Source organism: Dermacentor silvarum, chromosome 4 (assembly GCF_013339745.2).
Source record: "Dermacentor silvarum isolate Dsil-2018 chromosome 4, BIME_Dsil_1.4, whole genome shotgun sequence".
NCBI classification, from domain to species: domain Eukaryota; kingdom Metazoa; phylum Arthropoda; class Arachnida; order Ixodida; family Ixodidae; genus Dermacentor; species Dermacentor silvarum.
This window is the reverse complement of record NC_051157.2, coordinates 140,917,212-140,941,514: the sequence shown is the minus strand read 5'-3', so window position 1 is coordinate 140,941,514 and position 24,303 is coordinate 140,917,212. Positions and strand designations below refer to the sequence as shown.

The 24,303-nt window shown below is 46.2% G+C and overlaps 1 protein-coding gene across 1 annotated transcript in view; it reads right to left on the bottom strand.

The window, feature by feature from the left end:
- The window catches only part of LOC119450685 (pre-mRNA-processing factor 6-like), a 77,499-nt gene that overhangs the window by 45,519 nt on the left and 7,677 nt on the right, over window positions 1-24,303 (bottom strand). Inside the window, 5 exon segments of the mRNA XM_037714198.2 lie at window positions 2,781-2,859; window positions 8,378-8,496; window positions 9,432-9,528; window positions 9,828-9,887; window positions 20,259-20,428. Of these exon segments, the coding sequence (XP_037570126.1) occupies window positions 2,781-2,859; window positions 8,378-8,496; window positions 9,432-9,528; window positions 9,828-9,887; window positions 20,259-20,314 (411 nt within the window). The 5' untranslated portion in view covers window positions 20,315-20,428.

Below are 24,303 nucleotides of genomic sequence, written 5' to 3'. Positions count from 1 at the left end.
TACGCACTATCAAAATGCTTTTCACACGTCTGGTTGTTGTGACAAAACCTCCTTGACAAATGCTTACCACAACGCTCCCTCTTCATTTAAATATAGAATTCAACAAAAAAGGCTGCCCAAGAGGATGCGCAACTACAAAAAAAAAAAAAGTGGCCTATGCATTTAGGCCAATAACAATACAATTTTCAGTACTTTTACATGTCCACGCAACAATACAAGCCAGTGTGTCATTCAAGCTCACTTGCTGCTCATAAGAATTTAGTTTTAACCATTTGCAAAAAACATAGGATAAAAATTTCAGCGCATTTTATATTTCCACTTCTTGCTTTAGACAAAGTACGTGCCTGTACATTGAATTATAAAGAATTCTCAGGCGTGCAAAGTGCACAATAATGGCGAATGACATGTTGCATGGGTGCACAGCCACGGATCTGCATACAGTGAATGCTTATTGTATTGCTTGTTGTAGTGGTACTACAAGCAAAGTCTTTTGAGAGTAATAAGTAAAAGCCACCACAGCAGTCCATGGCTTAAAATATACAGCAAAACCTTGTTAATTCGGATTTCACAGGACCGAGAAAAATGTCCGAATTAACCAAATGTCGAATTATCGAGGGTATTCGGAAAACAATAAGCAAATGCTTACTACGTCAATGGCTTTCATTTAGTGAATAAGTGAGCAACTCCTGTTGCTATTTTGCGCAAAATCAGAGCGGAAGCTGAAATTCTTGTCATCTCAATGAGTCGCAGTGGCGATAGAGGCCTTGCGACTTTCTTCGCAGCACGGCTGCGGTTCACGCCTTACTTTGTGATATGCTTTGCACTATCGCGCGCACATCGCGATCATGTTTTCGCCAGTGAGCTGGCGAAAACATAAGCGCGATGTAACCGGTGCTCTTCATCCTCGACAGCTTTGCACCGAGTCAAAACGAAACAAGTGTTTGTCCCAACCACTGCAGAGAAAACTGTGGCCGCTATCGACGCGATTATGAACGGTGACTTCGCGGTGCTGGAGGCACACGGCCGACGCACGCACCGAGTCAGAACGAAACTACCGTACGCTGCAACAACTGCGGACGAAACCGCGGTCACTATCTATGCGATCATCGATGGCGACCACGCTGTTTTTTAGGCACGTAGCCGATGCGTGTACCGAGTAAAAATGAAACTACTGTTTGCCACAACCGCGGCGGAGAAAACCGCGACCACTATCGGCGCGATCGTAGATGACTACGCAATTATGAAAGCCCGCGGCCAACGCAGTGTTATGCGCGGCGGCAAACGCAAGAATAAAGCCTTTAAAGACACAAATAGGTACGAAGCGTTCCGGCATTGCTGTCATTCCCGTACAATTTCCTCTGATGACTATGGCGATGTGGACTCCACCGCTTCGTTTCCGTTGAACGTTAACGGCGTTCTTGCTCTTTCACATCGCACATTTGCGACGCTCCTCATTCGCCGGGCTCCGAAAGTTGTCCAAACTAACTAATGTACGGCCAAATACGTCCGAATTAACAAGAGTTTGGTTGCATTGAATAATGCATATTACGGCTGGGACCAGAGGACGAGTCCGAATTATCCGATTTTCCGAATTAATGAGGGTCGAATTAAGAAGGTATGTGGATAACAACACATATCCTAACTCTACACATGCGGACAACTCTGTGGCAATGAAGGAAACGCTTAGGAGGCAAAGTGCGAAAAAGTGAGACTGCTCTTGAAGAAAAAAAATGTCCCACACTCTAATAAGCTTTAGTTTAAGCTGGGGAAGAGAAAAGCATCTTATTTACAAAAGCAGTACAAGACAGAATACACCACTGAATCTTATGTTTGACTTATTTTTCTGCTTTTCTCTGCCACATTTGGGCAAATGTGAAACCATCGCATGCGGGAGCTACGCTGATTCAGTATCTGGTCCGAGAAACTGTAAGTGTTGTTAAATGATCCCAGAATACTTGTTGCAGTAACACATGTGCAGGAGTTGTGCCCCTGCAGCTTTCCTTTCATTGCCAGAGAAAGTTGCCCGCGAATACACAAGAGAGGGCCGATGGCTGCGGCAACAGTCAGTGAGCTAAGCAGAGGCAGCAAAACAACAAGGATTGCCCTGTTTAAAGGGCTCTCACACCACCCTCTCTCGTCATGTCACACACTGGTATTACTAAGCTTCCCACTGGTCCTTGAGGAAGTAATTTCACTGACTGCAATGAGTCAGCAGCCAACTATAGTCGGGTACAACTTAAGAAGGCAGGAGAGGCCCCACCCAGATGACCGAAGCGCGGCAGCTGATTGCCTCTGCAACTAAAGCAATAGTCCCATTGACTCGAGCTGCCATCTTCTGTTTCAGCGGGGTCACCGGCCGTCCGGCTCATGACATCAGTCTAGAGTGCATGCCCATTGGTGGAGGCTCGTGTGCATCCACCTCTGAGAGGCAAATGCCGCTGCCTTCTAAAGTTGTACCCAACTATAGGAGATACCCAGTCTCAAATGATCGCAGGGGTGTAACGACTGCAGCACTTGCACATGGATGGAAATTGCAGCATGCGAAACAGCCTGAGCTGTGCTAACTTGACAAGGTGCATCCAATTACTTCTTTTATTGGAATAATAAATAACTGTACAATGAAAAAAGAAATATATACTTATCCCAGTAAATGACATACGAGATAAGATGTTTACTGCAGTCACCACAGTAGACAACATTTCTGTACCCAGCACATACAAAAATACTTGCATGAGTGAAAGCAAGATGGAATGCATTCAATGCTGGCAGGCACAACTGACCTTCAGGTCGGTGAACTGTTGCTGGATCTTGGGTCTCTCTTGACGGTAGCGCTCCAATTCCCTCCTCAGCTTCATCTCTCTATAGAACAAAGGAAAAGAAGTCGTACATGAACCTTCTTTCTATACTCACAGGTTATACCCAAGCCATGTGGGCTCAATAAATTACATTAACTCGCTAATGCCTTGAATTTTAATGCGTGATGCCACACAAACAAACTTAACGTCATTTGCCCTAATGTCATTCGTTATTTAATGTGTTTGCCGGAACTCGTTTGACTGCAAAATGCGTATGTTCAACACCATAGTTCGCACAGTGCAGTATATTTTATGTACTTAACAGCCTCAATCACATAAAAAATAATTTATACATAACTATCAACTACAATGCTCCTGTCAGGAGTTGTACTTGGCGAACTTCCTCAGTTCAGCATTGGAACGGCTTTGTCGGGCATGGAGGAAGAAAAAAAAGCTAGGTAGGAGCATGACGTCACAGCTAGCCACGGCAGGCCAACCTCCTCTGATGCCACCTTTCTCTCCAGGACCTCCACGGGTGCCGTGGCTCTCAGGAACGAATAGGCCCACAAGGTTGCCAGAACGTTCAAAAGATGACTGCTTGCTTTGCGGTAACTTTCACACATGCTATTATGAGGTGACAGCCACTTGCTTAGGATCTATCGAGTCGTCATCCTGCACTGTTTCGTCCTATCCTTCCCAACAGACACTTGTATTTGCTTTAGATATGAGTCATGATGCTTTGACAGCAAAGCACTTGTGACAAGTGGGCGCTGTTTTTGAGATCTGTTCTCGGTTTCTTGGTCCATTAGGCTTGTAGCTCCAACCAACGCTGCAACGCAGGGACGTTCAGGTCGGCGCTCTCAGCCGGCGCCTTGGTGCCTGCTGTGAACGACGAGCATAAAGTTGGGCGGCGCGTGCTAGCGGTGCAAGCATGGCACGCACTAGTCAGTTCTAAAAGCCTGCTGAGCTGGTCCTCTTGGTCGGGCGCTCCGCTGCGACCTCTCGGTTTCTTACATTGGCGCCCGGACGTGATCATCAGATCATCAACAAGGACCGATTCAGTATCGCCAGCTGCCGAGCCCCGCCTGCGACCATGGACCAGCTGGAAAAGTGGTGCCCACCGAAGCTCGACGACCCTTGGCGTTTACAACTGTGGCCCTACCGTCCGCACAGCCTTATCGTGTGGTTCGCGCAGGTAGACGCACAGCTATACGTAAATGGCGTGTCGTTGCAGCTCTCGCGGTACCTACTCCTCAAGCAAGAAATTCCCACCGACGTCTTATCTTGTCTTGACCTTCCGCCACCAGACCAGAACATATACAAGGGCCTCAAAACCACTTTCTTTGAACACTTTGGCGTACCAGTTCCTGATCAACTACGCAGCACACCACAATTTCCTTCAACGGCTGACGCTTCTGAAGGAGTGGCTCACCCTACGTCGTCCTCTTCGCCATTGACACCTGGTGAGAGCTGCACCACAGCTCGCGAATCTTCCGCTGCACCTACACCACAGGAGACATTGTGGGGAGACAATATGACAACTGCGCCGTCCGCGTCTCGTTCGTTCTACGAAGATGAACAACCTCCCGCCACACTTCCCACAACATCAATTACACAACCGGTGAGCCCGCTAGTCCTCAGCAACGACCACCTCGCAACCACGCCTGAGCATACCAAAGAGTCTGCATGCACTCCACCCGAGTTACATGGCGTCCACAGCCCAAGCCGTGGAGATGATACAGCTGCGAGCCATGCCTTGATGGCTGGCGAGACGCATATCAGTGCGCCTGTTCCGCATGAGATCCTGCGGCAACACTGCGGTGAGACTGGTCCGCCAGCTATCACGTGCAATGCACTTCCTAGCTACGCCAGTGTCTTTCCCGTGGAGCCCTTGTCGCATGCCCCCTCTCGCAGTGCAAGTTCAGTGTCTCGGCTTCAACATCCAACGACTCTGCCTTGACGTTTGGCCACAAGGATGCCTCCTCGACTTGCAATGCTCGGCGTCGGAGAACTCGTGTCTAGCGCGGCCAGCAGCCCCGCTGCTTCCCTGCTTTTTGTCGCTGCGTCCATCCGATTTTTCACAGGTGCCAGGCCGGATGCTGCTACCGCGCACTTCGAAAGGGCCCACCCTCAACACCAAACCTATGTTCACGGATCCGACTGACATTCAGATTTTGGAACCACGCTAACCTTGATCGAGCGGGCCGGGTCTCAAAACCGTGGGCTTGTCACCACGGTCGCGGCATCTGCGGGTGCTGGATTCGATGTTGCTGTTGGCGCCGACGCGCCCCACCGCGGCCTTCATCGCTTGGCCAGCCCAAATTGGGACAATGTCATCATGGCAGCCGCGTTCCCCACACCGCTCCCCTTGGGTTGACCGTCCATGCAAACCAAGCACGCAACATCTGCATCTGCAGCTTAGAGCGCGAATGGCATCGCACCTGCGGCCTCTGCGCTGCAGAGATCATCGGGGCCACGTTCCTCAAGCTGCCGCCACCAAAACCTCGTCCACTGCTGCACTCCCTGGCCAGACCACTGCAGAGAATCGCGTACATTTCGCCATTCCATCTGGGCGGGGGGGCCCTGTAGCTCCAACCGACGCAGCAACACAAGGACGTTAAGGTCGGCGCTCTCAGCTGGCGCTTTCGCGCCTGCTGTGAACAACGAGAATAAAGTTGGGCGGCGCGTGCGAGCGGCGCAAGCACGGCACATGCTAGTCCATTCTAAAAGCCTGCTCAGCTGGTCCTCTTGGTCGGGCGCTCCGCTGCAACCTCTCGGTTTCTTACAGGCTTAACAAGAGCAGCTGTATAAGCTGGACATGACCTCCAAGATATTACGGCACTCACGCCAAGCCAGGTTTGCTACCAGATCTCGGAGGGCATACATTACTAATGTGTGCTTGTGCAATAGATGGCGTCAGAACTCTTCCCGTAAAGGTAGGCGACTAGAAACTACCACTTGTCTATCATGCGATGAGGGCCTGCTTATCTTTTATGACTAGGCTTCAAGATTAGGACACGACACTCCCTCGTTTTTTTCTTCCTCCGTGTCAACAGGACAGGCATAATTTTGCTTTTGGCCTTTGGATTTGACATGCAAGGGCTGAAGTTGCTATGATCAGTTACGACGTTGTAAATGACCGCAACAAACTCAAGCTAACGGCACCAGATTACGCTTCTTAGATTTCACTATTCATGAAGGCAGAATAAACTTGCAAACGCATGTACAGTTAAACCTGAATATAACAAACTTTAATGTGGTATGCAGAAAGGCCACTTGAGCAATTTTATTTCAGGCCTAAGGGTACGGCCACACTAGCGACAACATCATGCGCCAACACGTCATGCCGCGCGTGGCAAATGCAGCAGGAATCGGGGGTTTTGTGGCGTGCCGCACAGAATGGGTTCGAGACCCACTTCTGCGGCAAATGCCGCGTGCCGCGAGATGAAGAACCAATCAAGAGCGACGAGGGTGACGTCACGGAGCCATCACAACCAGACCGCCGCCGGTTCGCGCCAGGTTTTCAATCGACCATCGTCGTCTCTAGCATGAAACAACGAACGCTCGCGGTGTTGCTCGCGCATTCGGAGAGTGCGGGAGATCTTATTGCGCTGCCGCGTGGCGAGACGCGCTTGCCACGGTGGCCTCGCAGCAAGGCGCTGACGCGCGGCAACTTGCCGCTCGCGGCATGACGCGCGCAATTTTTGCCGCTAGCGTGGCCGTACCCTAAAGCCGTCTTGCTAGTAAAAAAGGCAGAGCTACAAATGTGCATTAAAAAGGCACACATAGATAAACGTGACCCAGCAAAGCAGCTAACAACATGCAAGAGGGCAAGTTTCAGTTTCCTGAATGCCAGGACACAGCTGCCATGCCAAATACACACTCATACACCTCTACCCCCAAGGCCATGCCGCTGGTATGAAGTATGAATGCGGGAAACACCGACAATGCGGAATGGGCCAACTGCACACTACTAAGTCTGACTGAACTTCATCCTAAACTATGCACAACATGCAAAATAAAATAAAAAAGTTAAATAGAATAAATGAATAAAAAATATGGTGCATACAGTTTCCTAATGGCAGACAGCAAACATGCGCGAGCACGCATTGGATTGGATTAGCTCAGCGACCATTTGGCCCATTTAGCTTTATGAATGGCGGGAGATGCAAAGGCAGTCTTTGCACAACATAATGTCGACGGCCACCTGGCGTTGACCACAACTCCTCTTCGTCATGATCTTCGAGAGGGCGCAGCGTGGCTCACCCTGGAGCAGCTTCGGAGCAGTTTCTCTCATTTGTAGCGTGGATGAAATTAACGGAATGTAGCAGATTGGAGCAATGGTAGCGGGATTCCCACCAGCAGAGTGCCGTTTCAATGGCGCTGAATATTTTCGACAGCATGAGAAGTTGTTGCAGCCTCGTCAGGAAAAGTGCACTTGCCAGGGTGCACCGCCACACAGCGTTCGATAAACATGTCGTACAGCACTACACTTTTGCACGGGATTTCCAAGCATTTTACGAGTGTTCGATATAGACGACAATTCAACGGGTTTGATTTTATCCAGGGTCAACTGTATTATGGTAGTCCCGACTTATGCCAGGAGCATAATCCAACTATCAAGCACCTTCACGCAGCATTTGAATGCACAGTAGCAAAAGCATGCTCTTTCAGTGCTGAAAGCGTAATTTGCAATATACATAGCTACAGTTGCTGTCAAGTACTTGACTGCCGCTCACATCTATCCATGCTTCACACTGTTCAGGGTAAACTGGCCTCTTTGATAGATAAAGGTGGGCGGCTGTAATTTTTTCCATTCTCACAATGCATGGCACAAAGGACAGTTTATCGTGTACAGTAGTCAACATGGACACCTGTCCAACAGCATGCATATTTGTAGTAAACGAAAGATATTCGCACCTCATTTTCCAAACATTTTATGCTTACCTACTGTTATATCTATTCACCTCTGCACAAATACAAATTCCGATTATAGAGGTTAACATCCCGAAACTGCCCAGTAAATTGTGAGGTAAGTCATAGGAGGAGGCTCCAGATTAACTTTGATCACCTGGTGTTTTTTTAACACGCATATATATTTATGTGCAAGAGCATTCTAACATACGACCGTCTACCGTAATGCAGCAAGCATTTCCTAAGAAAAGCTCACTCTGTTAATAAAGTGCATCTGTAGGTCTCGAAAGGCATGGGCTCAGAGTGAGTGAATGTTCTTCCTTTAGACATAACGCACATGCGGCAGCAAGCTTGGAACAACAAAGACACATTGTTTTTAGATCACAGCGAGTTTTGCGGCAACTTTGCTGTTTCCGATTTCAGTGCTCGAAGTAAGTACCCATCTGGCAGCCTTTCACCACCAGAAACTCTTTGGAGACCACTGGGAAAGAATTTTTCATGAGCACATTTTCTTTTTTGTAAATACTGACACGAAATTCCTAAAATCATGAAACGAACTCAAATTCGTTGACTTTACAAAAAATTTGGGATAGTTGGCAAGTATACGAAATACGTGACTAAAGGGGATAGTTAGCTGTCAAAGACAGCTTGCGATATGTGCTGCTAACCTGTATTCTTTGCGCTTCTCATCCATCCTGCGGTCAATGGCTTCATAGATGGCATCAGCTTCCTCATCGTCTTTGTCGTAGGGGTCCTTGCTGAACAGGCTGCCACCATAGCCTGCAAACTGGAATTGCCAGGTCACCATGAGAGCAGTGTACCATACCCCAATTTCAGGCATATAACAGATGGAGCTTTTTATGTGTTAGTTTAGGACTACCTATGCCAATATGTACACGAGATACTGCACACCTTTTACATAAACGAATTTGCTGCTGCAACCTTAATCAAAGGGCAACTGTTTCAATATACACAATTAGAAAAGTGCGTATGCTCTTGTTTCTACCAGTTTCTTGAGAATCGCAGCACATGCAGTACTACTACTTCCTGTTTGCACATTGTTGTTAAGGCCTCTAACGCTGCATGTGATTTTGCATAATGTAGAGCTCATGACCCAGCCATGTGGAGCTCTTTTCGTTTGAGTGGAGACACAGTTGAGTTTTGCTCATGTAGTCAGATTCAGAAAAGCAGCAGCTAGTGCCGTTTGAAATAGTTCACTTGTTCGGCGTTACAGAGGCAGCTAAGTATTGTACATAGGAGAGTTCAGGTATTAGTGCTTTTGTACAAAAATTTTCCTTCAAGCTGTCAGCAACAAGGTACCAATACAATGACATGCCTGTTCTACTACCACCTGTGCCCATGACATCTACAATTTTACACACAACACGCATAAGATGTTTAGATTATGCGCATGCGCAAAGCTATACTGACAGGTCATGATACTGCGAATTCTGCCGCAGCACACAAGACATCAATGTCTAGACTAAACCATACTATTCAGAAAGGATAATGACACTTAATTTTAAAGGCCACAACAATCTAATGATCATCTAATGCACGCATCTAATGATCTCAAAGTAGGGCGCTGTTACCGAAACCAAACTTTAGCGCACAGAACAGTCGGACTGGACCGAAACTATATAGACTGGGCTAGACGCTGAGCTGCAACAAGTGCTTGCACATTACATTGATACCGAACAAATCCAGAGACCCGCCACTCACCTCGTCATAGTTGGAGTCGTTAAGATCTTCTTCGTCATCCTCCTCTTCTTCCTTCTGGTTCTTTTTCCGTTTGGTAGGTGGTGCGTGACGATCGTCACTGCGCATGTAAACAATCGGGAATACGTACTCCGAAACGTGTCGAGTAACGATGCAAGGCAACGACCAAGCGATGCATGGCGCTTGATGCCAAACGCTTTATTCATACAGCTATCTGATTCGGCTACTTATCAGGTAATAAACACGCAATGCGAACAAACTTAACCGAAAACAACATAAACAGTACGGACGTACCCGGCACTGTGGGCGCGCAGGCATCTATGTCTCTCAAAAACAGTACATTCAATCAGAACACGCAATATAAAGGGCAGCGCTAGAAGCAGCCCTCGTCATACTTACGGAACATCACTTGCATCCCGGGCAGGACCGATATCGGAACGTGTGGTGAAGCCAGTAGCGCTGCAATGAAATAATGAACGGGTGTTTGGCAGAGCAGACGGGTATGCCCAGAGGCCACATATCTCGTAAATCAGCCGCGACTGTGGCAAAAGTGCAAAGTAGTAGGAAGTATTTACCCTCTTCCGACACCGGCAACATATCCTAAGGGTGCCGGAACACCAAGAAAATGCTTTCGTCTTTTCGCAACCAGCGTTGTGGGAGCTGCCATAGCCGCCATGTTGCTTCAGTTCTGCTTTTGTCAGTGTTGAGAGCTGGATAAAAGATATCGCTCTAAAATTGGCCATGCGCATTACTTTTGTACCAGAAGCACTCGTACTGCCCTTATTAATGAAATCATTTGTTATTGCAGCAAAACAAAAGGCAAATTTATTAGCAAGGACGGTTTCTCTTTTTGCGTAGTATTTTCATTATTTCCCTGCTTTATGACGACACACTCGGCCTTACGGACAGGCCTGGCGCAAAGCGGTGCGCGCATAGAGTTTCTCTGGTGCGCATATGCGCGTCGTCTGCTACAACGACCCCATTACCGTTTGTTTCAACAATGCCTCCTTTACTTCTAAAGGAGGCATTGGTTTCAACCACGGTTTCAACAGGTCAACTGCGGTGCGTTGGACAGTTTTACATTTAAAATTACCGCTGTCATAACACTTGCAGAAGTAAACTACTTTTGTGCGCCAGCTCCTTGTTTCCATGTTCGAGAGGCAAAAATACGCACCCACCTGCCAACTCTGTTCACAGGATGGTAACGAAGGTGTCCGAAAAAGACCAATAATTCGCCATTGAAGCCTTGCATCAGTTGTCAAGCGAGAGTGGCGAAAATTAGTTTTTCGAGTCAGTATATAGCAGGTGCCCTATGTCGGCGTAATTTGTGCACGGTGAACTTTTTCCATATTGAGAAGAATCGATATATGCACAACTTTTATACAGTTATATATTGCCCGACGCGTGACGCTGTATCCAAATCAAGCGCGCTAATTATGCGATCAATTTACAACGGTTTCAGCTCTGGCTACATATAATGACCAAATAATCAAATTATAAACACTTAACAGAAAACTAAATACAATATTAGTGCGCGTTATACATTTTCCGCCAGTATACATTCACAGATAAATTCTGTTACATGACATTAACCTAGCAACCATGAAACAAAACTACCCATTATAATTTAACACAACGCTAAATTTATAATAATCAGCATTCTTTTATCTATATATATATATATGTATATATATATATATATAATATATTATTGCATATATTAGCTTGTTCTCAGTATTGTATAAAATATTCACCAAGGTAATTTCAAATAGAATCAGGGCAACACTTGACTTCAGCCAACCAAGAGAACAAGCAGGCTGGCTTCAGGAAGAGATATTCTACGATGGATCATATCTATATATATGTCATCAACCAGGTAATAGAGAAATCTGCGGAGTACAATCAACCTCTCTATATGGCTTTCATAGATTATGAAAAAGCATTTGATTCAGTAGAGATACCAGCAGTCATAGAGGCATTACGTAGCCAAGGAGTACAGGATGCATACGTGAATATATTGGCGAATATCTACAAGGATTGCACAGTTTTTATAGGAGGCATCGATCTTAGCAACCTTCGGTTTGCAGATGACATGTCCTATTCAGCAACAATGGGGACGAATTACAGCAAATGATTGAGGACCTTAACCGAGAAAGTGTCAGAGTGGGGTTGAAGATTAACATGCAGAAGACAAAGATAATGTTCAATAACCTGGTAAGGGAACAAGAATTCAGGATCGCCAGTCAGCCTCTAGAGTCTGTAAAGGAGTACGTTTATCTAGGTCAATTACTCACAGGGGACCCTGATCACGAGAAAGAAATTTACAGAAGAATAAAATTGGGTTGGAGTGCATACGGCAGGCATTGCCAAATCCTGACTGGGAGCGTACCACTGTCGTTGAAAAGAAAAGTGTACAATCATTGCATTCTACCGGTGCTAACATATGGGGCAGAAACTTGGAGGTTAACAAAGAAGCTTGAGAACAAGTTAAGGACCGCACAAAGAGCGATGGAACGAAAAATGTTAGGCTTAGCTAATGTTAAGAGACGGGAAGAGAGCGGTGTGGATCAGAGAACAAACGGGGATAGCCGATATTCTAGTTGACATTAGGAGGAATAAATGGAGCTGGGCAGGCCATGCAATGCGTAGGATGGATAACCGGTGGACCATTAGAGTTACGGAATGAATACCAAGAGAAGGGAAGCACACTCGAGAACGGCAGAAAACTAGGTGGAGTGTTGAAGTTAGGAAATTCGGAGGCTGATGATGATTATATATATAGCGAAAATGCATCACAGGCGCTTGACGTGTGTCCGTGCGTCTCCTCCGTAATTGTGCCTTTGCACTACAACATATGTCGTTGCGCAAGTACCAACTAGCCCAATAACATTAAGCCCCCTGCATTTTATAACCAAGCCTCATTAATGAATGATTAAGTTAATTTGTAAATACCAGAAATAAGCATCCAGTCATCTTGGAGCTCATCATATTAAGAGCAAACAAAAGCTTCCTTAAAGAACCTACATTTAATGCCATACAATGTGCACATGTGTGACTTGCATCACAGGTGGATGTCAATAACATACAAGGAACTTACCGTAGTTGTTTTTCCTCAATATGTGCATAGTTGAAAATTTAATATACATTCCTGAGGCCTCTGAAATAATTTGTTATACAGACCACTTTGTTGTAAACGTCACCCACTGACAGCTCGAATTTAACTCCTTCATTATACAGGTCATGACTGTACGCAATTTCTAAATACAAAATTGTAGAGGCACTCAACTGTACACAATTTCTAAATACAAAATGTACAATGTGAATTGGTGCACTTCATACATTTCTTTAATTTTGTGAATTGCTGCTGCAGCAAATGAATTTTGAGTGTAAACATGTTATGCATTTTTCATGTGATCTTAATTCAGTTCGTTTTGCATTGCTGCTGTGCCCTCAAGCCGGGTGGCATGGTCTTGTTAGGTATTCTTATTTTGTCTTTATAGCCATACCTTAGAAGACAATTTTGTAAATTGTCTTGAATAACTTAACAAAGAAAAAAAAGATGCATGTAAAAACAGTGGATACACTTGATCCTCAGTTTAGGTTCGGCAACAGTGTACTCACCATTACCAATTAGCTTTACAGCTGTGTTTCGATCGGGATAAAAGTTTGCCCAAGAAAGAGATGAAGTTAAAAAAATGACAGCAGGTTGAGGAAGTTGGTAGGGATTGAGTGAGTGAGTGAGTAAAAACTTTATTGAAAATAAATAAAAGAAGGCATGATGGTTGATTCAGGGGCTCCACTGGCACGAGCGTCTCTCTGGGCTTGGTCCAGATGAGCCAATTAGCTCTCCCAGCCCTTGTCCGCAAGCCATGCATCCCACTGCCTATTTCTCATGAATGGATGTTTGAGTATTATTGGGCTGTCCATGTGCGGAGGCCTCTTGGGACACTCCTATGTGATGTGTTTTAGTGTGGGCCGGTGTGTTTGTGCATCACGGGCACTCGTCAGCTAGTGAACCTTGTGGGGTTTATTCTGTGTAGGTGGTGCAGGTTGGGGCATCTATTCATATGAATACGACGCCAGTCCCTCTCCTGTTGGCTGTTTAAATTCGAGTGAGAATGTCCAAAACATCTCCGCTGCTGCCTTTGCTGTAAAAGAATGTCATGAGAATTCGATGGAAGGTCGTCGCTGGGCCCTGCCGTTGCTTGGACGTTTAATCCTCGAGCAATAGGGTCTGCCCTTGCGTTCCCTGCCAGTCCCTTATGTCCCGGACACCATACGACAGTGTGGTGCCCTTCTAGTTGATTACCCAAAATTTTTATTATTGACTGGGGTGTCGTCCCATTTAGAAACATGTGGCAAGCTGCTTGTGAGTCGGATAATATGACAGCCAAATTGGTTTGGTGATCGGCGTCCTGAATGGCCAAGGCGATGGCTGCAGCCTCTGCCACGCATGCCGAGGAGGTTTTGAAGGATGCCATTGTTACGTTGTTCCGACACGTAGAGACAACAGTGAATGTGTCAGAGCTGGTTCAACTAGCACCCGTTTAATATACTCCCGGTCCCATGGTGAAACGTTTGTGAAGAGTCTTTGCCCCTGGTCTGTCATCCAGGATGGTACTTGGTATGCATGTTCTTGGGAATTCGGGCCACCGGAATGTGTGATCGAACGTTGCAGTCTATCTGTGCCATTTTCTCTCCGCAATACTGGGGCCTCAGGGTAAAGCCTTAACTCGCTAATACTCATGTTAGAAAAAAGTTAGGCATGCAGACACAAGGAGAGGGAAACAAGCAACACAAGCTCATTTGCATTGTTCGTTTCTCTCTTGTATCCGCGTCCTGTACGCCTTACCTTTTCCCAACAGAAGTTCTAAACTCGCACTAATGGCAGAATTTTTTTTTTAGTCGCAACAGTGTGACACCTGTTGCAAGTGCTTCTTTGTCTCATACTGGACAGCACCGACGAGCCGTGAATACACAACCAAAATTAATTCGCCACGAAACAGCAAGCTACAGCTGCAGGCTAGAAATATTACAGCAGTTGTACGGGTACCTACCTGAAAGGACCAGGAAGAGTCAATAGCCACGACGACAGCTACAATGTTATCTGGAACGGTCATGCTGCGACAACACTGAAAACCAGTACTGATTGTGCGTGGATCATTGTCTCGCAACCACCTCGAAACCTAGCTCAAGACATTCGAAAGAGTCTCTACCTTCAACTAGAATTTAAAAAAAGAAGACAAGCTGCGCAAACATGCAGCTTTTCTTCCTGGAAGACGCCGCCAGGACTTGGTTCAAGAGATCAGGAGTCTGACCCTAACAATGTCAGACACATTTTGCAGCAAGTTCCTGAAGATCTTCACGAGCATTGTTTGAAGGGAAAGGGCTGAAGTTCCACTAAAAAGTCCGAGTGCAGATGCCTAATGAGAACAATGCCATCTCTATGGAATGGGGGATTGGCCAAGAATCTGGGCCCGTATTCCCAAAAAGCTCTTATGCTAGAGTTGCTCAAAAGAGAAAATTTCAGCCGATCTTGATGCGCCCCATATCATTCGCGAAGGTGGCTGGCCAATGGCAGAGAGCCCTTATGAAGCAAAGCTTTGTGAATTCTGCCCCTGGTGGTTAAAGGCAGGAGGGGAGATAAAACAGAGAAAGTGAGGTGGGCACGGGGGAAATTCTACAAAATACTGCTCAATGAGAAATTTTAGACTGCATTTTTTAAGAAAATGAATTCGTGATTACAAAAGGACAGCCAACTTGAAAGTATTAAATGAATTTCAAATATGATCAGCATTTGTGTGGGATGCTATCACTTATTCACGAATTTAACACTCTATTCTCCTTGCATATTGCAGAGGTATTCACAAATGGCCATACAGATGTTCCTGTGGCTAAAGTTGAATGCAGCGGCCTCAAAGGAGAGCATGTTTTGAGAATTTCCAGGAATTCCTAACTGCCTAACTGAAAATGCCTAATTGAAATACCTAAAATATAATTAAATACCTAATTGAAATTTTTCTTTTTTTCCTCTGGCTTGTAAACTGATGGAAGCCGATGATGTAAGAAATGGTTCAGTTTAAGGTTCCTTGCATATATATGGCGTAGAAGAGATGGCATAGATAAAAACTTAATGGTGGAATATGGCAGCACAATTTTGTGAAACTGATTTCCAATTTATGCGAGAGCCACCCCACGGAAAAAGCAAATATCAAGGACTGTTAATGAAATTGTGGGAACTGCCAGTTTTTTATATCTTGAAAACGAAAATTTTCTAAACCTAGCCACATTGACATAGGCAAATTCAGCAGAACGGACAAAACTGATCCATTGAAGATGATCACGAGTGCGAGTGTTGGCCATTTCATTTGAACAAATGACGGTGACCTGCTACCTATCACAATCGTACCAGGCATATGTTTGAAGGCATTAATGATCCAAATGTATTAAAACGGCAATTGACTCAATTTATTGCACCGAAGTAACGTTAGGAGCAACAGAATTTTCAGTATCCTTGAAATTTGTAAATTCGATTTGTTTTGAAGTAAACTCGTATGCTTCAAGACACTGAGGAGAATGGCATATGCTCTAAACTGTCGTATTGCTCCAGCTAAACCAAAGGTCACCAAAGCCGCATACTGCCACCTGTGTCAAGGCAAGCTTAATGCGCACCTCGAAACAGACGTGTATGCACCATTGTGAGTATTCGAATCAGAAAAGCGTTTTCAGGCGCCGAAGCGTTTGAGGAAGCCGTGATGACCTGGTCTGAAGGCTAAACAGGATATGTATGTATGTATGTATGTATGTATGTATGTATGTATGTATGTATGTATGTATATATATATATATATATATATATATATATATATATATATACACACACACACACAGTCGAACCCGGATATATCGAACCCACATATACCAAATAATTGTGTATGTAGAACAGCTGTAAAATCCCCTTAAAAGTTTGTGCAATTTGTTTGTTATATATATATCGAACTTTTTGTGATTCCCTTCAGCTTCGATATATCCGGGTTCGATATATAATTTTTTTTTAAAAGGTCACTGCAGATGCTACGAGGTATGCCTGCAGCATCTCGTAGTTTCTTGAGGTGTATGAATTTTGTAATATTCATAGGCTGCACTGGTACTCACCTGCACTCACACTCACGCCTTTGAAATGAGTGCGAGTGAGTGCGCCGACCTATGCAAGGCTGTATTTTAAACTAAAGCCACAATTTTTTTCAGAAGTCTGTGTTCCTACTGGGACAGATAAATTGCCAATTTCCCTTCCTACTTGCGGCCCACACTAAGCTTGCATAATTTTTTTAGCATTTTCGTACAGCTCAAAAGTATGTTCAACATTGTAAAAAAAAGGTAATTATGCCATTTTCCTTTAATTACTCTTAGGTTATGCAAATGAACATAAATCTATTCAAACTGGCAATTTCTTAAACTCTTGAGAGGGACTGGAGCTAAGCCACTTTTGCTGAACTGCAATGAAAAAAAAATGTGGTTGCTCCCTCTTATATAGGAATCGGTATAGAACACGAAAGTGAAACGTGTCTTCACAGAAGTAGTGTAATGTTTATTGCACATTGATATATAATGTCTATTGGTGTTTTGTGGCTAAAGCGCCCTTAGGCGTTGATGCACCCACGCTGACGCCTGGTGGCACGTCTCCTCCATCACGACTACCAACGTCGATGACCATGAGCAACCGTCGTGCATATGGAAGCTGCACTACGCTGCACACGCTAGCACAACGCGAAAGACGAAGCACGTAACTGACACACTAATACAACGCGCAAGACAAAGCACGTAACTGAATCGTCACCGAGTCAAATCAGCGCGTACAGCGCGTCGTAATTGCAGCCTCCGCGATCAACTTCAGAAACATTTTCAGAGCTAATTGCGGAGGCCACGCTCCGCTGTGCTGAGTACGGTGAACGCCACCTAGGTGGCGTTGGTAGTGCTTCTTGATGCCAGCGTCCCTTCGAATGCTGGCATCGAGGCGTCGTAGTACTGAGACCACCGAAGCGTTCACTGTCGGTGCGCGTTAAGGCCGGAATACATGGAGCGAATAACCGGCGTCCGAGCGAAGAACTTCGTCGGGCGGCGAACGTCCGACGGCCGGCGTCAAGAAATTTGCCGTCCGCAGCCGATCTGCCTGTCCAAACATTTTCGTCGGGTGAACGCCGCCGCCGGAAGCGTCTAGCGCGCAGCGGTGGACGACAGCCAATCAGGAGGCACTAGTTCCGGTCGCAATGCATGCTGGTGTTTCGCGCGCGCGCGCCTTTTCGCGTCGTCTGCAATCGCGTTGGTGTTGCCGTGTCTGCATGTCTCTGCACCGATTGAGTAGTTCCTAGTATGATCTCTCAGGAATCGCGTTGTATTTGTACATCCCATATCCGCTGATCTGCGAGGAAACAGACAAGCAGTGCAAGCTCTCTACAACAACCTTCAACAGAAATCTTCTGATCTCAGAGGCCACATGCTGTCGTCATGCCTATCTCCCGACTTCCCCGATAGATGGCGTTGGCATCGGATATTTCTTTCGCTAGGCTTAGACGCGTTCGAAACGAGAAGCGATCTCGAAAACTACTCAAGGTTATCCATAATACTCTGTCGTCGAAGCGGCCTGAGACTAAGCGAAAGCCGTTTACGCAGTCATTTGCTTCCAACTAAGTGAATTCTACAAGGACAACGCCAAATTCAGTTCGAAGCGGGCGGCCGGGACCGCCGCCAACACGGCGGCCAACGCGCGGCGGCGTTCGCCGCATGTATTGCAACACAGCAAACATCCTGCGTCGTGTCGCCGCGTCGTTACTTGACGCGTGAAGTTCGTCGAGAAAGTTCGCTCCATGTATCCCGGGCTTTAGTGTCATAATGCAGTACTTCTCTTTTCTGCTCATAGGCGGCGGCACCGCCCCGAGCAAGAGCGCGGGTACACGGAGGAGTGTTAGATATATAAGGCGCGTCTGTGTAGCTCTCTGCGAATGCGTTTGTGGCGCAATGAATTAAACGCTCGGCGATCTATCGTCGCGGACCGAGAGGTCGTGGGTTCGATTCCCAAATTTTGCATGTTTGTGGAACTTTTTCTTCTGGTTTCTTTCTTTGTATTATGTTCTATGACGTATTTCCGTGACGGAAATACGTCAGTGAAGTCTTGGTGGACCCCGGAATAAAACACTTTCGTGTTAAAATAAATTCACGAATTCCCAGAGCAACCCTGGTGGATAGTATCTTGTCAGTAAGCACTCATAAACAAAACGCGGTTATGAGCGCCAACGCGTGTAGTGCAAATTGTAGTGAGAGCAATGCACCGATGTGGCTCGCAGCATCTGAAATTTGCATGTGTTGTGTCGCCGTCAATCTTGGACACCATGACTGACTGTGCTTAGTACCTGCAGCCGTGGCATCAGATGGCACCCACAAATTAAAAACAAAGATTTTAATTTGTGGGCGCCATAACAAACAGTACTGGGTCCTGCATATTTCACTTAGCGTATTTGAAAAAAGGTTTTGCACTTACCACTGTACTGTTCTTGCTGAAAGTTTGCAGAATGATAGCATTTTAGAGAACACCACGTTGATCAGTGTAACACTTGCCACAGTTATTTGCCTGGTTTTTAAGAAAGAAGTGGAAATTTGCGTTCGCTTATGGGGATGCAAGTTGCTGCTGCGACGGCACAAGTATAAACTTGTAAATGTTGCCAAGAAAGCACAAAGCTGTCACTTTAGACAAAGCTGGAGATATTGCGAGTCTCTCAACATGGTCTAAAGGCGAGCGCTGCCGTAACGAAGTATGAGCTAGTGCAGTCGACGATATGAATGATTCTGAAAACTGCGAGCGCCGCGATCATGAAGGCTGGAACCGTGATAGAGAAACCAAGGCGGTGGAGGCCGCTGACATTATCGAGCTCTGGAAACACTTCGCTAGTGATGATGAAACAGGTGGAGCTTCGATGGACGAGTTCCTGAGAGCAGGTAGTCCGGCCTCTTCCTGTGAAGAGATCTCTGAACAGGCGATCACCGAGAATGTGTTGCAGTGACAGACGGGGGCGTTGTACATCAGTTGTGGTGACAGCAGCAGCGGCAGTTACGAGATTGACAATTGCCCATTTTTGACCCAGATCCTGATGTCCACGCAAAGTGCGCTGTCGTCGATTGAGTAGCTCGTTGATTTTGTACATGCTAAAGGACTGCCACCGGTGTTCGTGCAGCAGCTGGACACAATGCGTACCTCGGCTGTGAACCTGAAACTGCCGCAAAAGCCAAGTGCAGATTTCTGACTATTATAGCGCCTAACACTTCACACGCTGTTAAGAGGTATAAATAAACGTTTTATTTTCCACAGCATACTTTCACAAGATCTATTCTTTAGCGCAAGTGGCAAATTTGGATTCAGAGCTGCAGAGATATGTTCGGCAGCATATTTCTGGGCAGTCCAGATATAGCAATGATCGGTTATTAATGATCAAATTTTTGTTTTCTATTTCATATCATTTTAAGTAGACTGCACTGTACGCTGGTTTTATCAGTTGTGCTGCTGCGTGGATGGGTCTGTATAATGGAAGGGTGCTAAAAATTTGCCCACAAGAAATCATTCAGTGACTGTATTCGTCTGACATTTGTGACCAACTTTATTTGTTTTTGTTTTTAAGTTGGTTTTGCACTAAACTATACGCAAACGAATAATCAGAAAACATTTGTGTCAATACAACAATCGTAAAGAAAGCACTAAAGATCAGGCATTTTACGTTGATATTGTAAAGGTTGGCAGGTATGTAATTTCCGTAGGAAAAAAATTATGCCTAAAGCACATACCTCGTTGGGTGGCAGCAGGGGCAGCACCAGGTTGCCTGTGTTAGGCTGGTATCCATCTGGAACCCCGACTACCTCCTTGGCGAAAAACTCTTCGAATGTGGGCAGGGTGCCCACTGCCTCGATGTCGGCATCTACAGGTGGCCTTGGCAAGCCATGCAGGTTGTGTAGCACTGCGAAAGAAGAAGGGCAGTAATGCACAGTTGGGGTTAACCAAGCAAAAAGACTTGAGTACGCACACCAGTATAAGGCGAAATAGAATACACGACAGATTATTCAGACTTGGCGGGGATAGCCCAAAATACTGAATTACTAGCCCAGCCATAATGCAAAATTGTGACCATGAAATTGGGGGAAAGGAGCTTCAACACGCTGAGCGCGAGTTATATGCTAATTTTGCCTTATAGCGTGGCTTCACAGCATTGCAACGCATGCGGCTGTAAAGCCACTCTATAATGCTAAATTTGCGCTGCTGTGAAGGTAAACCTAAAGGCAAAATTTATATAATGCACTTTTACTGTTCCTCGCATATAAGGCAAGTGGGGGTGCGACTTTGTGGCTATGAATATTGGGGGAAAAAAACTTGCCTTGTATTCGAATAAATACGGTGTCTATAGTACAGTCGAACATGAATATACTGAACCCATTTGCATCAAATTATTCCTTATATCGAGCAATTTTTAACCCCGTTATTTAAATTACAATGAGAATATATAGCAAGATGGTTACATAGAAGAAAAACAGCAGCCCTGCAACGCTCGTGCACACAACCAACGCCACTGTTTCGTTGTGTAGTTCTCACATGTGTCCTCTTCGTTTCTGCGTGATGGCTAGCACAAAGTGGCAGAATTTGCTGTTTACTGTGAAGTTCGGAATTATCGAGCCGAGCGCAGAAGGAAATGATATCTAGCGTCGCCACAGCATCTGGGCTGACATTAAAAAAAGGAAACAATCCGAAATTGCTTCCATTCTTCCAGTTGCCACGGTCCTGGAGACCAGTGTAAAAAGTGTTCCGACGAGTGCAACGAAGCCGTCGCTGTGGTTTCCAAGAAGTTTGGAGTGAGTTGTTCGCATTTCCACAAGACATTGATGTGTCACCAGTTAACAAGATTGTGACGGTGGACAAAGTTGCAGTGACTAATGGAGGGCGTCAGAACCAGGACTTCATCGCCGACATTGTGCATCGAGACACAAGTGAAAGGAACAGCGAGGACAACTCGGATCCTGTTCCCATCTGCTCCAACGTGATGCGCGCGCTCGCCCTGTACCAGTGCTTCTGCGCAATCATGGAAGGCTGCGGCGAATCAGCAGCTATGAGTCCTTTGACAATGTAGAAAAATACACACTGTTCCAGGCAACGAAGATATTTAAGCAGAAGATTTATATTTATTTCGTGCCACAGTAAACCAAAAGAATACGTGTGTCACATGGTGCACTTTCAATCACTATCAAGCCCAATCTGGATCGGATTTTTCTATCACGATTGGCTTCTTTGCACAAACTATGGGAGGGAGCCAATGAGTACAATATTTCGATCCATATTGGGCTCAATTGCAACTGAAAGTGGCCATGTGACACTGGATTAGCCCATTTTGTCAATAAAGTGCTGTAACAAACAGTAAGTGCTCTTATGCTGCCCAATTCTTTAGACCGTTTATATCGAATAATGCCTTATATCTGGCAGGCTTTCTTTTGAGAGTTAAATATAACAGGGTTTGACTGTCCTATTGATAATTTAGTGATTATCGAACAATCAATAGAACAAAATTTGAGAGCGCATCCATCCCTTGAAGATGATTGGCGACATTAATGCATTTAAGCAATCCATGTTATGATGAATGTGTAATTGGTGATGATACAAGTTACATGCTAAGATGATTATAATTATGAACAGCAGCATACAGTATAGACCACTTATAATGTAACCGTTTATAGTGCAGAACTGGCTATAACGCGGCCTTTTCCGACTCCCATTTACCCCCCCCCCCCCCCCCCCCCATAGAACTCCATGTATACGCATACCTCTTACAGTGCAGCCGCATGAAACGAAATACCGGTTATAATGCGGCTTCCGCTGGAAAATCTCGCCGACATTGCAAGGGTGGCAACAAGCACGCTTCTCAACAAGGTGCGCCCACCCATAGAATCTGATGGGAGAGGAGATCAATGAGGGCGATGCAAAGGAGGAACACGAGATGCGGAGCAAACGAATGGAAAAAAATGCGCACGTAGGTTGTCTAGGTGACGGAGAAACCCTTTGTTTGGCTGCTTATCAGCGGTGCGTTTTGCACTGAACGCGGCTTCAGTTTCTGTGCACCCGTCGCAATGCGTGTCGTGAAGTGCAGATATCGCGTGAGCGACGCTGTCAATTTAAGCAGTGTTCCGCAAATTTAGTTTGGAGCTACAATAAAAACGCGTTAATTTGGAAAATAGGTTAATTCGGACTCGTCCTCTAGTCCAGGTATGCATGCAATCAAACTCTCAATCAATGCAATCAAACTCTCGTTAATTCAGACTTATTTGGTTGCACATCGGTTAATTCAGACTACCGTTCCGGTGTATAAGACGTGGTTTTTTTCTGGATTTTTCGTTGGTGCGTCTTATAGAACGGTGCGACTTATGTACGTTTTTTCCCCCGGGAAAACTGCCATCAAAATCGGATTCGATGTTATGGCCACGCGAAGCGCGCTGGTTTACGTAATTGCTACGTGTTCTGTGCGCGCTATCGAGGTGCCGGGTTCTTCACGTGATCGAGTTCCCGAGCGCCGTGCGATAAGGACGGAGCAGCAACGCAAGTGGCGGCAGGCCGACCGCGAGTCGGCCGACCCCGAATTCGTCGCATGTGCAGATCGCTGTCAAGATATGGCGCGCGCCGCTGCACAAACTACGCAGTTGCTACCAAAGTACAACCTCCGGCCCGTCCCCCCCCCCCCCCCCCCCACTCTCTCCCGCGCTGTTTTCCCGCTTTCATCCCCTGTGCGCGATTCGGCTCACCGTCGGACGCTTTCACTCGCACATACAGCGTATGGCGCGCGGGGACGATGTTATCGCCCTTGGACTTTATACGGAACATCGCGGCAACCACGACAGCAGAAATGCGCCTGGAGCGGAAATATATGGCACCCATACGCTTGCGCGTGGCCCGCATTCACGGAAAGAAACGTCACGATTTCTTTTAATCGTTTACCGAACGAAGAGGTGCGTCTTTTACACCGGTGCGACTTATATACGTTTTTGTTTTTTTTTCGGAAAAGTGGGCGATTTGAGGGGGGTGCGTCTTATACAAAGGTGCGACTTATAGACCTGAAAATACGGTGCTTTCGGAACTCGGTGAGCCGCAAATGTGCAACGCAAAAGAGCAAGAACGGCGCTAGCGTCCAACCGAAACGAAGCGGCGGAGTCCGCATCGCCACAGGTATCAGTTGAAATCGTACGTGAATGACAGCAACGCTGGAACGCTTCGAGCCTAGTATTTGTGTCTACAAAGCCTGTATTCTTGCGTGTACCGCCGTGCATAACACCGCGTTGGCCGCGGGCTTTCGTAACTGCATAGTCGTCATCCACGATCGCGTCGATAGCGGCCGCAGTTTTCTCCGCAGTGGTTGCGGCGAACAGGGGCCGTATTCTGAAACGTTCGCCTAGGCGAAATCAGCATGCGCGCTGATTGGCTGGTTGAGCAAATTGAATGACGTCGGGCTCAACCACCCAATCAGCTCATCCAATTTTGCTAAAACAGCCAATCGGCGCACGCCTGAAAGCGAAAAAAAAAAATTTCGCCTAGGCGAACGTTTCAGAATACGGCCCCAGTAAGTATACTATAGTTTCGTTTTTTACTCGATAGGCACGTCAGCCGCGTGCCTAAACAACTGCGTAGTCGCCATCGATGATATGAGGCTCCGTACAGTCGAGTTTGCGGCTGCTCTGGCGCCATCTGGCGCAGCGACGCAACAGTGTTGGGAAGTGGGCGCCGCAGCTCGGCCGGCTCGATGAGTATTCTTTCCCGCGCGCTACATTTCGTCTCGGCCACGGTTGAAGCCGTTTTGCTTTG